This window comes from Rhinolophus hipposideros (genome assembly GCF_964194185.1).
Source record: "Rhinolophus hipposideros genome assembly, chromosome: 1".
NCBI lineage: Eukaryota > Metazoa > Chordata > Mammalia > Chiroptera > Rhinolophidae > Rhinolophus > Rhinolophus hipposideros.
Window position 1 is genome coordinate 55,373,306 of NC_138047.1, and position 15,594 is coordinate 55,388,899.

The 15,594-nt window shown below is 36.4% G+C and overlaps 1 protein-coding gene across 1 annotated transcript in view; it reads right to left on the reverse strand.

Annotated features, from left to right (window-relative positions):
- CCDC158 (coiled-coil domain containing 158) overlaps positions 1–15,594 on the reverse strand; it is a gene marked incomplete at its 3' end in the record, with an annotated part of 66,364 nt that overhangs the window by 43,472 nt on the left and 7,298 nt on the right. The window contains exons 2-6 of the mRNA XM_081059778.1: positions 10,210–10,351; positions 5,236–5,453; positions 1,687–1,796; positions 1,246–1,573; positions 247–323 (exon numbers count right to left, since the gene is read on the reverse strand). Of these exons, the coding sequence (XP_080915904.1) occupies positions 247–323; positions 1,246–1,573; positions 1,687–1,796; positions 5,236–5,453; positions 10,210–10,279 (803 nt within the window). The 5' untranslated portion in view covers positions 10,280–10,351. The remainder of the gene's footprint in view (positions 1–246; positions 324–1,245; positions 1,574–1,686; positions 1,797–5,235; positions 5,454–10,209; positions 10,352–15,594) is intronic.

Consider the following 15,594-nt stretch of genomic DNA (forward strand, 5'->3'; position numbering starts at 1 on the left):
TTTTACTGGGAATTGAGCCTGATCGCTCTCTAAGCAAACTCCTGTTTCAATAGTTTTGAATAAAGTCTTTCCTATTGTTTTAACCAGTGTCATAAGTTTTTCCTTTAAGACTTTGCCACAAACCTATGGGGAGACAAACAAACAAACTGTGTTTCAGAGCTTTTTAGATTTTGGAATTGCTAATGAGAGATTGGAGACTTGTGGTACAGTTTCTGTGATTTTCCTATACCTCAGTCAGAGATTTACCTATCTTGATGTTGTTGAAGAAGTAGTTCTATTTTGTTCTGTGATTCAGATTTCAGGGCTTCAAGCTGATCCTCTACCTGGTTATAAAAAAGACATGTGGATTTAGGAACTAGTAAATCCAAAGCTTGGAAAATTTAGAGATTTTCCAACTGAAGGAAGGCTTTAGAAAGATGCGAACAGAATACTTAAATCAGATACACGCTATCACTGTTCTTTATTAGATTTTTAAAGACAGCACAGGGACTTGGGTCCAGGGCCAAAGGAATGCCCAATACACAGGAGGGATGCAGATACGCTGACCACAAGAATGCCACGCCCCCTTCACTCCCCACACAACAGTGAAAAACTAGCTGATTATTATCTCCCTTCTAACCACTTACTCCCTAGCGGATGTCAAAACCACTGTTCCACATGTGCAACTGATCAAGGTTTGACAGCTACACAACCTTTTGGGGTGGCAATAATGAGCAGTCCGCCATCTTGTTCCCACAGCACAGGCGCCAACATAGTCACCAAGCAATGTAGCTGGTAAAACCACCTTTTTCAAAAAGCTCGCCACTTTCAAGAAGCCCACCACTATCAAAAAGCCTGCCATTTCGTACAAACCCACTTTGTCCCCAGCTTATAGAGGCAGCCAAGCAGAGCTACCCGCTGAGCAGTTCAGAGGACCTTCCTTTCCTCTGTGCTGCCTCCCTTGTGCTCAAGCATAAGCTGAATAAACTTTGTCTGGAAATTTTTCTGAGATTTCCTCTTGATTTCTATCTTGGGAAACCCAAGAACCCTAATGCCAGTCACATTTTTACTTTGTCTCTATTCTCTCACGAAGCTATACAGGCCAATCAAATTAGTTCCCTTTATTAAGAGAGATCATTGTGGAAATAATTTCTGTTATTTTAGAGAACAAAAATGAGAACTTTAAAAAATTTAAAAATTATACACCTAATACTATTGTCTTAATCAATTTTAATATAAAATTGAAGTAGTGTTCTCACCACTTACTGGAAATATCCTCCCTTTAAGATAAGAAATCTCTGTGTCTAATTCTCTTAGGATTTTACTAATAGCTGTGCCCATGTTGCGGAAGTGGACAGTAGACATGCTTTCGTGTTCACATATTTTCTTGCCTGAGGCTTCTTCAAAGTCAACTAGGATTGATCGGATTTCTTGAAGCACTCCCTCATGACTAAGCATCATTTTTCTTAGCTGCTCTATCTGTGAGTTGCTATCTTTCAGCATGTCCTCCTTAAGACATTTGGCAGCTTCCAGTTCATGAACTGTATTTTGAAGCTGACTTCTTAAATCCTCCTGGGACTGACTCTCCCTTCGTCTATGAAACAAATTAAAGAGAAAAAAATGTATTGATAAAACTCATATTCACACAAGTAGTTTTATACTACAAAGAATAAAACTTTAAAATAATTTCAGGTAACAAATCCCAACCTGATGTCAGCCATGGCATCTCTCTCCATTTGCATCTCTTGAAGTTTTGTTTGCAAATCAATGACTGACTGCCTTAAGTAAAACTTTTGCTTCTCATGCAATTCATTGCTCTGAAAAAATAAAAATGTCATGCAAATTAGTCTTCATTAGAAGAATATATTGCCTTATAGAAAATCATTTCCAAAAACTGTATATCATTAATTTATTTTTACGTGTACTTCCTTCCTTCTTCACCATTGTTCAGGCCTAATTAATCATTTCTCACCTAGATTACTGGAATACAGTAACTAGTCTCACTGTTTCAAGCTTGCCCCCTTTCAATCCATTCTCTACTTCACAACCAAAACATTTTTTGTGTGGTTTGTTTCTAAAACAAATCTTACTTCTGGCTCAAGACAGAGATAGAAATAAATAAGTTTTATTCCTGAGAACAGGAGAATTGGTTGAAATTTTGTATGGAAAAGTCAACCCCCAATCCATCATACTTAAAATACTGGACAGCAGACAACCACCACCCAAAAATCAAAGTGTTCTACTACAATGAAACCCACAAAGATCTCTAAAATCAGGCTCTGAGGGATCTCCCACGTAACAGTTGATACCCATCTAATCATTCCAGAGTGAAGTGCTCAAGTTCTTGCCATCAGGTTTTTTTTATTGTCCATCCTTGAGTATGAACAAAAAGCCAGAACCACTGAGCATTTGAAGAAAGATTATAAAATAAGAAAGAGACCAAAATTAAACAAATAAGCAAACACCAGAAATAAAGGTCCAAAGAAACAAAGATAGATAATGCAATAATGGAAGAACACTTCCAAAAATTTGTATTGCAGAAAAATTTGATATTACAGCTCTGAAGTAGGAACAGGATTTCTTTTTTCAGCACTTAGTAAAGTTGTATGTTTTTTTTTTTTCTAAAAGTGCTCAAACAGACTGATGAGGTAGAACAACGTGCTAATGAATACAATAAAATGTACTAAATACTACAACAGACATGTGCACAAAAGGCAGTAACTGTCTAAAGGAAAATATATCTACTACTGTCTAGAATGATTGAGCTGACTCTTGATGGATAATAAGAATTTGCCAGGCAGTCAAGGTAGAAGAGAGGAAATGACCTGGGCAAATGAATAAGGCTAGAATAGTATGGTACATCCAAGGAAGAGCAAGTAGTTTGATATTGCCAGAATGGAGGGCACATATGGGGAACAGAAACCCCAAGAGTCTACAACGTACAGGGAGAGCTTAGATCACAAATGCCTTTATAGAAGATGGTAAGTTTGACTTTCAGACTACTGGGACCCAACATGCAATTGTAAAGCTGACTAAAAGCAGCTTGATTCTCCATAGGGTCCACTTGAAGTTTTTAGAAATAACTTCTATACACTAGTTAACTATCATGTGTACACTCGTACATCTAAAAACCTACCCCCCTACCACCGCTTTGTAAAGAAAAACCAGGTATCATGATAGCAGAACATCAGGCCTAAACCAATTATTAATTATAATTATAAATGAATATCATTTATTATAACATTTTGAGATATTCAAGTTTCATTAAAATTACACCATGAGCACAGCAAAAGAAATGATCAACAAAATGAAAAGACAACCCATGGAACGGGAAAAAATATTTGCACATTATCAACCCTTGATAACATGGGGTTATCAGATAACCCCTTATCTGATAAGGGGTTAATGTAAAATATATACAAAGAACTCATACAATTCAAAAGCAAAAAAAAAACAGGTAATCCGATAAAAAATTGGGCAAAGTACCTGAATAGACATTTTTCCAAAGAAGACATACAGAAGGCAAATAGGTACATGAAAAGATGCTCGACATACTAATCATTAGGGAAAAGCAAATCAAAACCACAATGAGATATCACCTCAGATAACCATTAGAATAGTTATCATCAAAAAGACAAGAGAGTACAGGTTCCCATTCAAGATGGCGACATACTGAACTCACCTCCTCTCAGGAACACACTGAGTCTACAGCTACATTTGGAACAATTTCCTGTTTTAGAAAAACCTAAAGGCTGACTGAGTGAAGACTAACATTGTGCAAATGAGAAGAAAATCACATCGAAGTGGGTAGAAGAGGCTGGGACACAGTCTGGCCATAAACCCCACCCCCGGTACAGTGTCACACACCCAGGAGGGAACTCAAAACCCAGAGCTTCTCCCTGGGGAGTGATGGGTTCAAACTCCACATTGGGCATCCCTACTCTTAAGACATGAACTTGAGAGACATGTCCCCAAAACATCTAACTTTCAAAACCAATGACGCTCAAGTCCTGGGACCCTCTGAGAAACGTCACTTAAAGGGCTGGTATGCTCAAACTCACCCACGCCAGGTCCCAGCTCAGAGGCAGCCCATGGTGCCCACACTTAAAATGAAGGAGGCTTACCTGCTTATATTAAAGTATTGGCCTGGGGGGTAGGCATCCAGTTTAACACACATCTCAGAGCCTGCTGGAACCCTCTCCAGGGTAGGAAGAAAAGAGAACCCTTGTGCACTGTTGGTGGGATTGTAAACTGGTACAGGCACTAGGAGAAACAGTATGGAGGTTCCTCAAAAAATTAAAAGTAATTTAATTTAAAAAATTAAAAATTGCTGCCATATGATCCAGTAATTCCACATCTGGGTATATATCCAAAAGAAATAAAAACACTATATCAAAGAGGTATCTGCACTCCCATGTTCAGAGCAGCATTATTCACAATAGCTAAAATCATGGAAACAACCTGACTGTGATGGATTGAATAGATAAAGAAGTTGCCATATATATTATTATTTGGTCATCAAAAGGAGGAAATCCTGCCATTTGTGGCGACGTGGATGGACCTTGAGAGCATTATGCTAAGTGAAATAAGTCAGACAGAGAAGCACAAATACCATATCATCTCACTTATATGTGGAATCTAAGAAAACAAAAAAAACGAACTCATATAAAAAGAGATCAGATTTGTGGTTACCAGAGACAGGCAGTGGGGAGAAGGGGAATTGGAGGAAAGTGATCAAAAGGTACGAACTTCAAGTTATAAGGTAAATAAGAGCTAGCAATGTAACATACAACATGATGACTATAGCTAACACTGCTATATGGTACATACGAAAGTTGAGAGAATAAATCCTAACAGTTCTCATCACAAGGGAAAAAAATTATTCTTTTTCCTTTGTACCTACCTGAGATGATCAATTTACTATAGTAATCATTTTGTGATATACATAAGTCAGATCATTGTGCTGTACACCTTATACAATGCTGTAATGTCAATTATATCTTAATAAAACTGGAAAAAATTATACCATTCAAGCAAAGCATTATGACAAATTAACAAAAGAAAATAGGTATGTAGACTTTTCGTCAGCTCAATTTTTAATACTGAAATAGAAGGCATAGGCCAAAGTAACAAGTTTAATCAATAAACCCATTGTTTAGGTTTTCTTCCAGGAAGTTTGGGTTCTATTCCAAGGAATTGTGCCTCACTGTCTTTCCAAAATGGCACCAGGTATGGAAAGAAAAGAATGCAACTCACTTCATTTAGTCTTTTCTGCAAATCTTTGACTTGATGTGAATATTCTTCCAAAACACGTTCAATGTGTTCTTTTCCAGGGTAAGGAATAACTTTCCTGTGAGAATCAACTTCTACTTCATATTTAGGGAAAAAAGGAATTTGTGTAAAAGTCCCAGTTGAAGATGTGTTTTCAATTATTGTACCACGAACAGATGACATAAAAAATGGACTTGAAGAACCTAAATATTAAAACATTAATTAATTAACTTAAGAATTAACTTATTAATAAAATAATTTTGTGGCAAACATTATCCAAGGTGATTTCTTTCTTGAGCCAAGAAGGAGCTCAAAGTCTCATGGGGCAAATAGACAAGTGAAGGTCTCATAACGAAAACAGGAGGGGCAGATTAAGGAGGAGGGAATTATACTTGATAGTGATCAAGGGATACTTGAGCTGAATTAGCTTGAAGTATCTATGAATAAGAATTAACTCATCTGGAGGGCAGGAGAAGAGGAAAGGTAAATATTCCAGGTAGTGGGAGCACAGTAATTATTGGCGAGGAGGCTTGAGATAGGATGGCATATTCTGGGTGAAAGGAAAGTAGTGGCCAGATGTAAGAATGAAGATGCAGGACAGTTCATGAAGGGCGCTGTGGTCATGCCAAGGAGTTTGGATTTCATCTTGAAAGCTCTGGGGACTCATTAAAGGATTTGAAAGTAGGGAATTAATATAAATAGGTTTGTGTTTTGAAAAAGCTCTCTGGCTTTGGTGTGGAGAATGCATTTGATGGGGATAAATCTGAAGGTGGAGAATCCAAGTAGGAGACGACTTTCAATAATTCAGCCAAGAACTGTCAAGAGCGTGCCCTAAAGCAGAGGCACTGGTGATAGACAGACACAAAGGCATGGATTTGAGAAATACATGTGCAAAGTTTTGGGCTTCAGCAACCTCCAAGTAATGATGTTTGATTTACAAATTCTGTACAGGGACTTGCAGTTCAGGAGTGTTTAGCTTCAGACATCAGCATTTGGGAATTTTCAGCCTAAGAGTTCCAGTGAATTCTTGGAATCAATGGCATCGCTTAGGGGAAATGTATAGAGAGGAGAATCAAGATGTGTACTCTGAGGAAATACCAATATTTAAAGGAAAGACAAAAGAAGTGAAACCCAGGAAGATTCACAGAAGACCCAGAGATTTTAGAAAATTATATTCAAGACGCACCACTGGCTTGGACTGAGGGACAGAGACAGTGTGAGATGAAAAGAGGCCTTTCCATAAGCAGCCTGAGAAAACTGCTCAGCTGAAAATATATGCTACCTTATACAAAAGGAAGGACTCACAGTCAGACCCAAGAGTCCAGAGGCTGGAGCCAAGAACCATGGAGAATAATTCCCAGGCCTGAGGCCTAATTAGGGAATGGTCATCCTGTGCTGCCCAGCTGGATTTCAGAATTGCCATGGACATACGTACTTCCTGTTTTCACCTTTTTGAATAGGATTGTGGATAGTGGTTAGCCTCTGCCTGCCTACGACTGAATGTTGGGTATCACAGGGTTTTATGTTAAGTGGAACTCTACTCATGAAACTATATTTAAGGAATTACAAGTAAGAGTTTCATCCATACCTGAATCTCATTTAGATAAACTGATTCTGGTCTTTAGGCTGATGCTGTAATGGGATCAGACTATTAGGAGCCTTCTTGGGAGAGAGTAAATGTATTTTTGAGAGTAAAAAGAGCCTTCTTGGGAGATAAATGTAAATAATTTGTGACTTAGATACAACAATGTGGGAATATAGGAAATCAACCTTAGTCTAAGGAGATATTTGTTCAGGTTTTGAGGCAAGAATCATGATACCTTCAGCTTCAGCAAAATATAAATTATAGGTATAGAGCTAAAGCAAATATGATAAAATGTTGACAACTGGTACATCCAAACAAATAGTATGTAAGTTATTTGATGCACTATTTTTTTCAAATTTTCTACCATTTTGGAAAAATTCAGAATAAAATGTTGGAAGGAAACAGTTCACTGGATTTAGCTAAAAAGGGAAAAATCTAGTCACATTAGCCAGGGTGATTTCATTGGAATATTGGGTTCAAAAATCAGAAGGCAGTAGTTTGAAGAGTATATGCCTGGTGAATTATGAAGACATTGAGTACAGTCTTGTCTTTCAGAAGGCACAGCTATGAAGGAAAGAGAAAATGAGAAAGGCATAGGTGGAGGAAAAATTTTTATTTTTGTTTTGTTATATTTACTCATTAGTGTTGTTAGGTTCGGAGAGATTTAACATGTTTATATTGATGGATAAATGCAAATAGAGGAAGAGACTAAAGATATCAGAGTGAGAGGGGCCAAAGATGTTGTAGAGATTCTGGAGCCAAATACCTGAGGCCAAGGTGGCGATAGCAGGAATGGGAAATAAAGCCTAGATAGCAAATTAAAGCCTAGATAGCAAATCAAGAAGCTGCCTCCTCCATTGAGCTATGAAGGAAAGAGGCATGGATGGTGAAAAATAGTGGATCTTAGGGGCAGGATGTGAGAAGGTAAGAGAGTAGGAGCCTAACAGCTTTATTTTCTCTGGCAATTAGGAAAGTAAGAAAGGAGGTAGGTGGGTTAAGGACTTGAGAACAGTATAATTTTGAAATAAGTATTGTGGAAAAATGGAGAGAGAACTGACTAAGATCATGAGGAAGATTCCTCAGCAGCATCAGGGACCCAGATGAGATGGGAGACTATGACTCTGAAGTGGTAAATTGGTGGAAAATCCATGTTTGTGTATTTTCTCTAGCAGACTCTTCTATCACCCCAGTACAAAAACAGAGAAGACAGTCTGCCTGAACAGAACTGGGTTTTCCTGTAAGAGTGCAACAGAAGAGAAAAAGGAAGTTGAGGATACTGGCAAGTGATTGGCTGGAATAATGAATGATACAAGAGAAAGTGAAGATAAGAAGAGGTTGGTAATTTAGCAGAGAAAGGCAGAATCTAAACAGTAGTTCTCAACCTTTGTTGTAAATCAGGGTCCCCGGGGGAGTTTGAAAAAATGAACAGTGGTGCCTGAGCTCCATTCCAGACCTACTGAATCAGAATCTCCAGGTATGGATCTAAGCCACTTAAATGTTTAAAAATGTCAAAAAGTGATTTTGACGTGGGGCCATGGTTGAGAACTACTACCTTCATGAGGCAGGAAAAACAGGCATGGGAGGAATAAGAAATGAGAGCACTAGAAAATAAGAAGGAGGCAGGATAGAAGTCCAATAGTTCTTGGTAATAAAATCCAAGCCAACATAGGAAAGTGGGTGGCTAGAGTAAAGGTCAAAATGATAAGAACTAAAAGGTCAAGAAACTGTGAGTCTAAGATCTGAAATGGGTGATCCATGAGGACAATGGTATTACAGGATGACGATGTGCCTGAAGAGGGAGAGATAACCATGAGCTAAGTGCCCATGCTGAGTTTGAGGGATACAGCGAGATGAGGTGTGTTAGTGGAAGTGGGTAGTGGTGATGGGTATAGTATGGTAGAGGTGACAATGATGTCTTAGGATGGCAGGAGCATCCTAAGCAGCAGAAGTTTTTACAAAACAAGGGTGCTAAAATAAAGGTTTTTAAGCAGATCAGTAAGACAACAGACCAGTACAGGCAGACCTCATTGATGTTGCAGGTTTGGTTCCAGACCACCACAATAAAGGAAATATTGCAATAAAATGACTCGCATGAATTTTTTTGATTCCCCAGCACATATAAAAATTATATTTACACTATACTGTCATCTACTAAGTGTGTAATAGCATTATGTGTAAAAAAAAATCAATGTTCATACCTTAATTTAAAAATACTTTATTGATAAAAATGCTGACCATCATCTGAACCTACTGATGGGGTCGATAGACTTGTTTGAGGCAGGATTTCCATAAAACTTCAATTTGTTAAAAAAAAAAAAAGCAATATCTACAAAGTGCAATAAAATAAGATATGCCTGTAACTGAGAATAAATTCTGGATGCATTCTTTTAGATGAGAGAGAGAGAGAGAGAGAGAGACAAGACAGAGAAAGCAGTCAGAACTGTGCAGGTCATTTTCCTGACAATCAGAAAATCCATTCTGTCCTTCCCCTATTCTGCTCTGTGTTGTGTGAACTACTTTGCCCAGGCTCCCTTCCCAACTCGTTTCCTGGTTAGGTTCACCATGGGAGGTGCTGGCGGAAAGAGCACGGGGCAGGAGGAGGGGAGAAGGTAAGGTATTGCTCCCCACCACCCACTGCATGTGGGCTTCTGACAGTGGTGGCTTCCGCTCTCTGCAGGCAGCCCTCTGTGGTTCTAGCTCCTGCTTCTATGCTCTGACAACAATTCCTTTTTTCAGGATCCTTCTACCCCTAAGACAGGTAGCAACTTCCTGCCATTGCTAATCTCTGGGTGGTCTCATCCCGTTAGGCTTCTCAGCTTTTTCAACATCCCGCTTACCAAGTCCCTGGATGAAGGTCCACCTGTTTCTGTTTTCCTGACTGCTATCTTCTGATTGAAATAATTTCAGTGGGGGCCTGATGGGGCCCTGAAATAGGATGGTAGTGACGGGAATGGAGGGGGAAAATGGATTCAAAAGAATAGAAGGAGCGGGACTTAGTTCCTGCTTGGGTGTGGGGTGGATAAGGGAAAAGACGTCAGAATGATATAGAATTCTGGCTTAGAGCAGACGATAGAAGAGAAGGTGCTTAGGGAAACATGGGATGTATTGAAGTGCCTCAACATGGAAACAATTTTTAAGCCAAAAAAGTAATGCAAACATATGTTTAAGACAAAAGAGGTAGGTTATTTTTAAAAGACTAAACAGTTTCTTCCTCAAAAAGTAAAATTATAAACAACATGGTAAACATTCATGGCCAAGGTCTGCACCCTGCATAGTTGAAACCAAAACATAGTAAAAAACAGCAGCTTGAATGAATATTAGGAAGACTGCTTAATTCTAATTTTTTTCCATTTTGTTTTATAAAGAGCACATACCTCCATTGGATGTGATGCCACCACTTGATAAATGATCTTCATTATTTGATTCACCAGGTTTTTGTTCCATATTAAATATTGCTACCTCTTCTTAGAGTCTCAAAATATGAATACTTCCCTGTTTGATTCTTTTAATTCTTATCTGTAAAAGATAGGGAGTCAATCTTTAATAACAATGTATTACGTAAAATAAATTCATTGGAGAGGAACTAACTTTGTTCATATATGAAGTGTTGTAATAATTTTTCACCAGGAAAAAATTTATACAGAAATATTTTATTATATAAAAAAGTGAATAGAATCTTATTGTAAAAAATGTTGATTTTGATGGCCAACTGGCTTATTAAAAAAACTTGAAAATAAAAAACTAATACTTTAATTACTATTATAATTAACATTCTTGATTTAGGGCAGAGTTTTCTTCTCAAGTCTCTCTCATAAAGTTACATTGTCAAATCATGGAAGAAAATATCTCCTTAGTAAAAATGTCACAAATTAGTAAAAAAAAAAAAAAAAAAAAAAAAAAAATTCATGAATCAGCAAATTGGAAATCATTAATAAAAGTTGAAAAACTTCTTTGAATCAGGCCAACAGGGGACATCTTGGTTTGAACAATGGTGGTGGCTTGATTCCAAATCTCCCTCTCATCCTCTGAAAACAACCATAAAATCAACAAGGAGATAAATAAATAAAACCACATGGACTCCACACCTCCAGGATCCCTAGAAGACAGAGAATGCCACAAACTTCAAATTATCTATCAACAGAAAGAAATTTTTTTCCAAAATTTCTCCCACAGTCTACCTACTAGAACTGCAAGCCTGTGGATATACAGAATGGGAGAGGAGAGGCTGAAAAGGAGCAGAGGAAGCAGAGAGCTGAGAGGAAGACAGACAAATTCACTCCAGAAAGTGAAAAATAAAAGCCAAGATATGAAGCACAGGTTGGAACTTGATAGTTCACAATGCTGGTTATGCCTTAAATGGCTTCAAAGTGTGCGGGGACCAGAATTAGGAGCCTCAAAGAAGCAGGGTTTCTGGGTGAGAATCAGATATGGAGAAACGAGGTGATCTCCACTGGAGACAGGGTAGTAAAGGAAGAAATGAGGGGAACCAGAAGAAACAAAAAGAAGCAAGATATGCCAACTCTCCTTCCACCCCTCCCACTCCAACACTACCACCATCCATAACAGAAACTGCCCAGAAGAGGGCACTCTCCAACTAGAAATCCTGTCCATTTCATGACCAGGAATAGATAAAAGCAGACCACATATACAAAACTACTACAAAGTGTCAGAAAATGTGAATAAAATCTTTTCTGTGTATAAAGTTGTCCCCACCACCCTACTCCCCGCTACTTGACTAACAAATATGAATTCAAAGAAAACTGTAACACAACACTCCAAATTGAACTAAATATTCTCAAACAAGCATTTGGGGATATGAAAACAATCACTCTTGAATCAGAAATGTAAAACCTAGGAACAGAAATGGATAAGAAATGGAAAACAAGCCCATAAACAGGAAAAAATGAAATGAGAGTTAGCTGAAGTCAGGAAAAAAAAGAGAAGAAAAAACCAAAATTATATCAGAAACGAAGACCAAATTACAAAGTACACAGGGAGGATAGATTATAACGAAAACTTAATAAAGGCATTAAGAAAATCAGGAAAACAACCAAAAGAACGAAAATTGAGATAAAGAAGTAAAATGGGTGAGTGAGGAAATGAAATAAATGGAAGATAGGCAAAAGAGGTTGAACACCACCAATGTCTTCTGAAGAAAAAAATCAAAAACAATGAAACAGAACTATCATTTAAAACTATAATTCAAGAAAGTTTCCTAGAAATAAAGAAAAACCAGAATCCAAACATTTTTCATACTATGGAAAATTGACCAAGAATAATCAACTCTGAAACATGCTCTAATAAAACAATATTAAGACTTTAAAGATTATTTAAAAAATTCTCAGAACCTTCAGGCAAAAAAAAAAAAAAGATAAACTAATTTACAAAGGCAAGAGCATTAGAATGGCATCAGATTATTCAAAAATAAGATACAAAGCAGGCAACCACAGAGTATTTTCAAGAAATATAAGGAAAGAAAGTATAAACCAAGGATATTATATCCAGCCAAGATCTCCTTCAAAAAGTTCAAAGCCACAGAAAAACAGTTTTGAATGTGCTAGAACACTGTACACGTGTCCCTTCTGAGGAATCTACTAGAGGGAGTGAAGTTTCATCCAACCAACAGATAACTGGCAAATGTGGCAAAGTGTTTACTACTGATGGACATCTTTCGGTTTTACTGTAGGTTTTAAATTTTTCAAAATAAAATTTTGGGAAAAAGGTAAAGATGGACTTTTAAAAAAAAAAGATGACTGGGAAAACTTTGCAAGTGGACTGATGGTGAACATTTAAATATTCAATTGTAGAGTTGAGACGAACACATGGCTGGGTTAATGGCACTGATGAATAATATATAAGTGTATGTGTGACAAAAGAGAACAGATGTTAACTAAAAATGGGAAAGGGGAGAAAAAAGGGGGAAAGTAGAAGACCACTGGTTGTCAAAAGATACCATTTAAAATTGACAAAAAGCAAAAAATTAAGTAAGAAAAAAAGGGGGTTGTAGGTACACTATAAAAAGTATTAATGCAAAGGTAATGACTGAATAAAAATACAAGCCTCTTAAGTGGCAAAAGAATTTTAAAAAGAAAAAGGAAGAAACACCAAATAAACACCATAATATAATATATACAGTAATTATACCATAAGATAATAATGTAATAATAATATGACAGAATTTAGACCAAACATAACAGTCATGTCAATAAATGTGAAGGGACTTAACTTGCCTGTTCAAAGAAAAGGATTTTCAAATTGACTCTAAAATTTCAACTTCATATTGTACACAAGAGGACATTTTAAAGGCACTGATAAAAATAGTGATGGACAAAAATTTGTCAGGCAAATGAAAACAACAAGAAAGGACAGGTTAAAATCCTGATACCAACCCAAGAATTCTTCAAGCTAAAGAATATTAGATTGGACAAAGGGCACTTAGAAGATAAAAGCCACATTGTACAATAAAGATATAATACTCCTAATGCTATGTACCACATAACATAGCAACCACTTAGATTAAACATAAATTGTGTGATAAGGGAAATATAAACAGAAAGTAAAGAATTTCTGAAAAATGACAGTGAAAACACTACACATCAGAATCTGCGATACAGTAAAGCAGTGAAAAGAGGAAAGTTCTTAGCCTTAAAGATCTATTTCAATAAAAATGAAATAATGAAAATAAATGATTTAAATTTCTAACCCAAAAGGTAGAAAAACAAGTAAAACAAAAGAAAGCACATGGTAGGAAATAATAAAGATAAAAGCAGAAATTAATGAGGTGGAAAACAGAAAAATGGATTAATAAATCAAAATCCTGATTTAATATATATTTTTTATATTATATACATATATTTATGCAAGAACCATCCAAGTGATGGAAAGAGGAACATCACATATAACATAGTGCTTATTATGTTTACATTACTTCATGATTGTAAGCAGTGTCAAAAGTTGTTTTTAAAAACCCTGTGAGCTAGAGAGAATTTTATTGAACAGAATTCCTTTTTATTTTACTCACAGTTTCTCCCTTTTGATTACTGAGGTGTCATCTGTCAAAACTACAATTAGATAAATTCTACCTTAGTATTTCGTGTTATTTATTTTAGGAAATAAGTAGTAGGTATGGAGACATTCCATAAAGAATTATAACAAATGGAATGTTAGTCAAGATTGCTAGGCAATTTAAATGTTCTAAATAGAAGAGATTACTGTTTGGGGGGAAAACAACAACAACAACATTATTTAAACAAGTTTTATCATGAATGTTTGCTGTATAATTTAACTTACACACTAAAATGATGCATTTGGGGGTTCTTCAGGATGATGAGAGACACTAAGAAAATTCAAGTTTTCATAAATTACAGATTAAAAGCATGAAAGAATGAGCAGGACAGGTAGAATCATAGTCCAGTGTTGGGCAAGCATACACTAATCCACTCTGCTTAATACGAAAGTTTTGGTATCAAGCGGAAAACAGAACCCATGAGCAAGGTAGGCAGAACTGGAACTAGATGTTGGAAAAGAAAGAAAAGAAGAAAGGAGAAGTTTTGATTTTCAAATATTCTGATATAAAAACATTTGTTTACTTTGGTGTAAGATGATGAATGCAATCGACTCATTAATTCAGTATCCACTAATAGGCAGTAGGGCATTGAAGAGTGGTAGTCCCTCAGAGGGAAATTTTTTTCATAGAAAATTAATAGTTGAAAGAAGACAGTATAGGTTTATTTACTTAAGAATTTTAAAACAACCATTTAGTTTTAAAGGAGATACTTAGTAATTGTACTTGCCATTGTCTCTAGTTATTTTATGAAATTTAGAGTAACTAAATTTATCTTTAAAAAAATACTTGAATTCAGATTTTCACTATTTTAGATTAACCACATATTCACTTTGGTCAAATCATTCCGCGTTCCTCTACTTTCATGACACTTTAAGAATTGGAACATTATTCCTATTTTCAGGCATAAAGCTTATTAAATTGTTAAGGATTTCTGGTAAAAGGAAGATTTTTTGGCTCAGGAGGTCATAAATTGTTAAAACACTGTACTTTGTTGATATAGGAATCATAACATGAACTTACATGTGTTTGATTTAAATCTCTGAGTAAAGTACAAAGATGAGATCTTGGCCTCTTCTGGTAAGCCCAAGACTTATTATGAACAATTCTGCCTAATTTAAAATTATGAACAGGTTCACACTGAAAGGAGCCTTATATTTCTGACAAGCAATAGCTAGGTGAAGATTTTCCTCTGGTTATTTGATTGGAATATTGCAGAAAAGGCCTTACAAACCACAAACCACAGAGAGAGGACTTTTGGAGGAAAACAGTGTATAGGCTTTAGTTTTTTGTTATACAGTTGAGCTAAAGGGCTTTAAAGTATCTCCTAGGTTCTTATTCCTTCTCTTTGGCTTCCAAAAGGCCATGGAGGCTGTGCGCCTATACTTTCCCTAATGCGAACAGTCTTCACCCGGATTTCTTTTCTTGTGGCTACTTAAGGTGGACCTCTCTAGTGACTGTCACCAATAGTAAATTGATTTAGAATCTATGCTCTATTTTGTTTGGGTACAAATTACTTACAATGTAATTATAAGTAATTATAATGTCATATTTAAATTCCTGGATTCATCCACTAGTGCCAAACTATTCTACCACAGAAGCCTGAGACTGGGGATTTTATAAAACTGGTCCAGACTCTCTTAGAACCAGTCTGCAGGTATGCTTTCCTTAAGAAATTCTAAGGTTCCCCAAGACT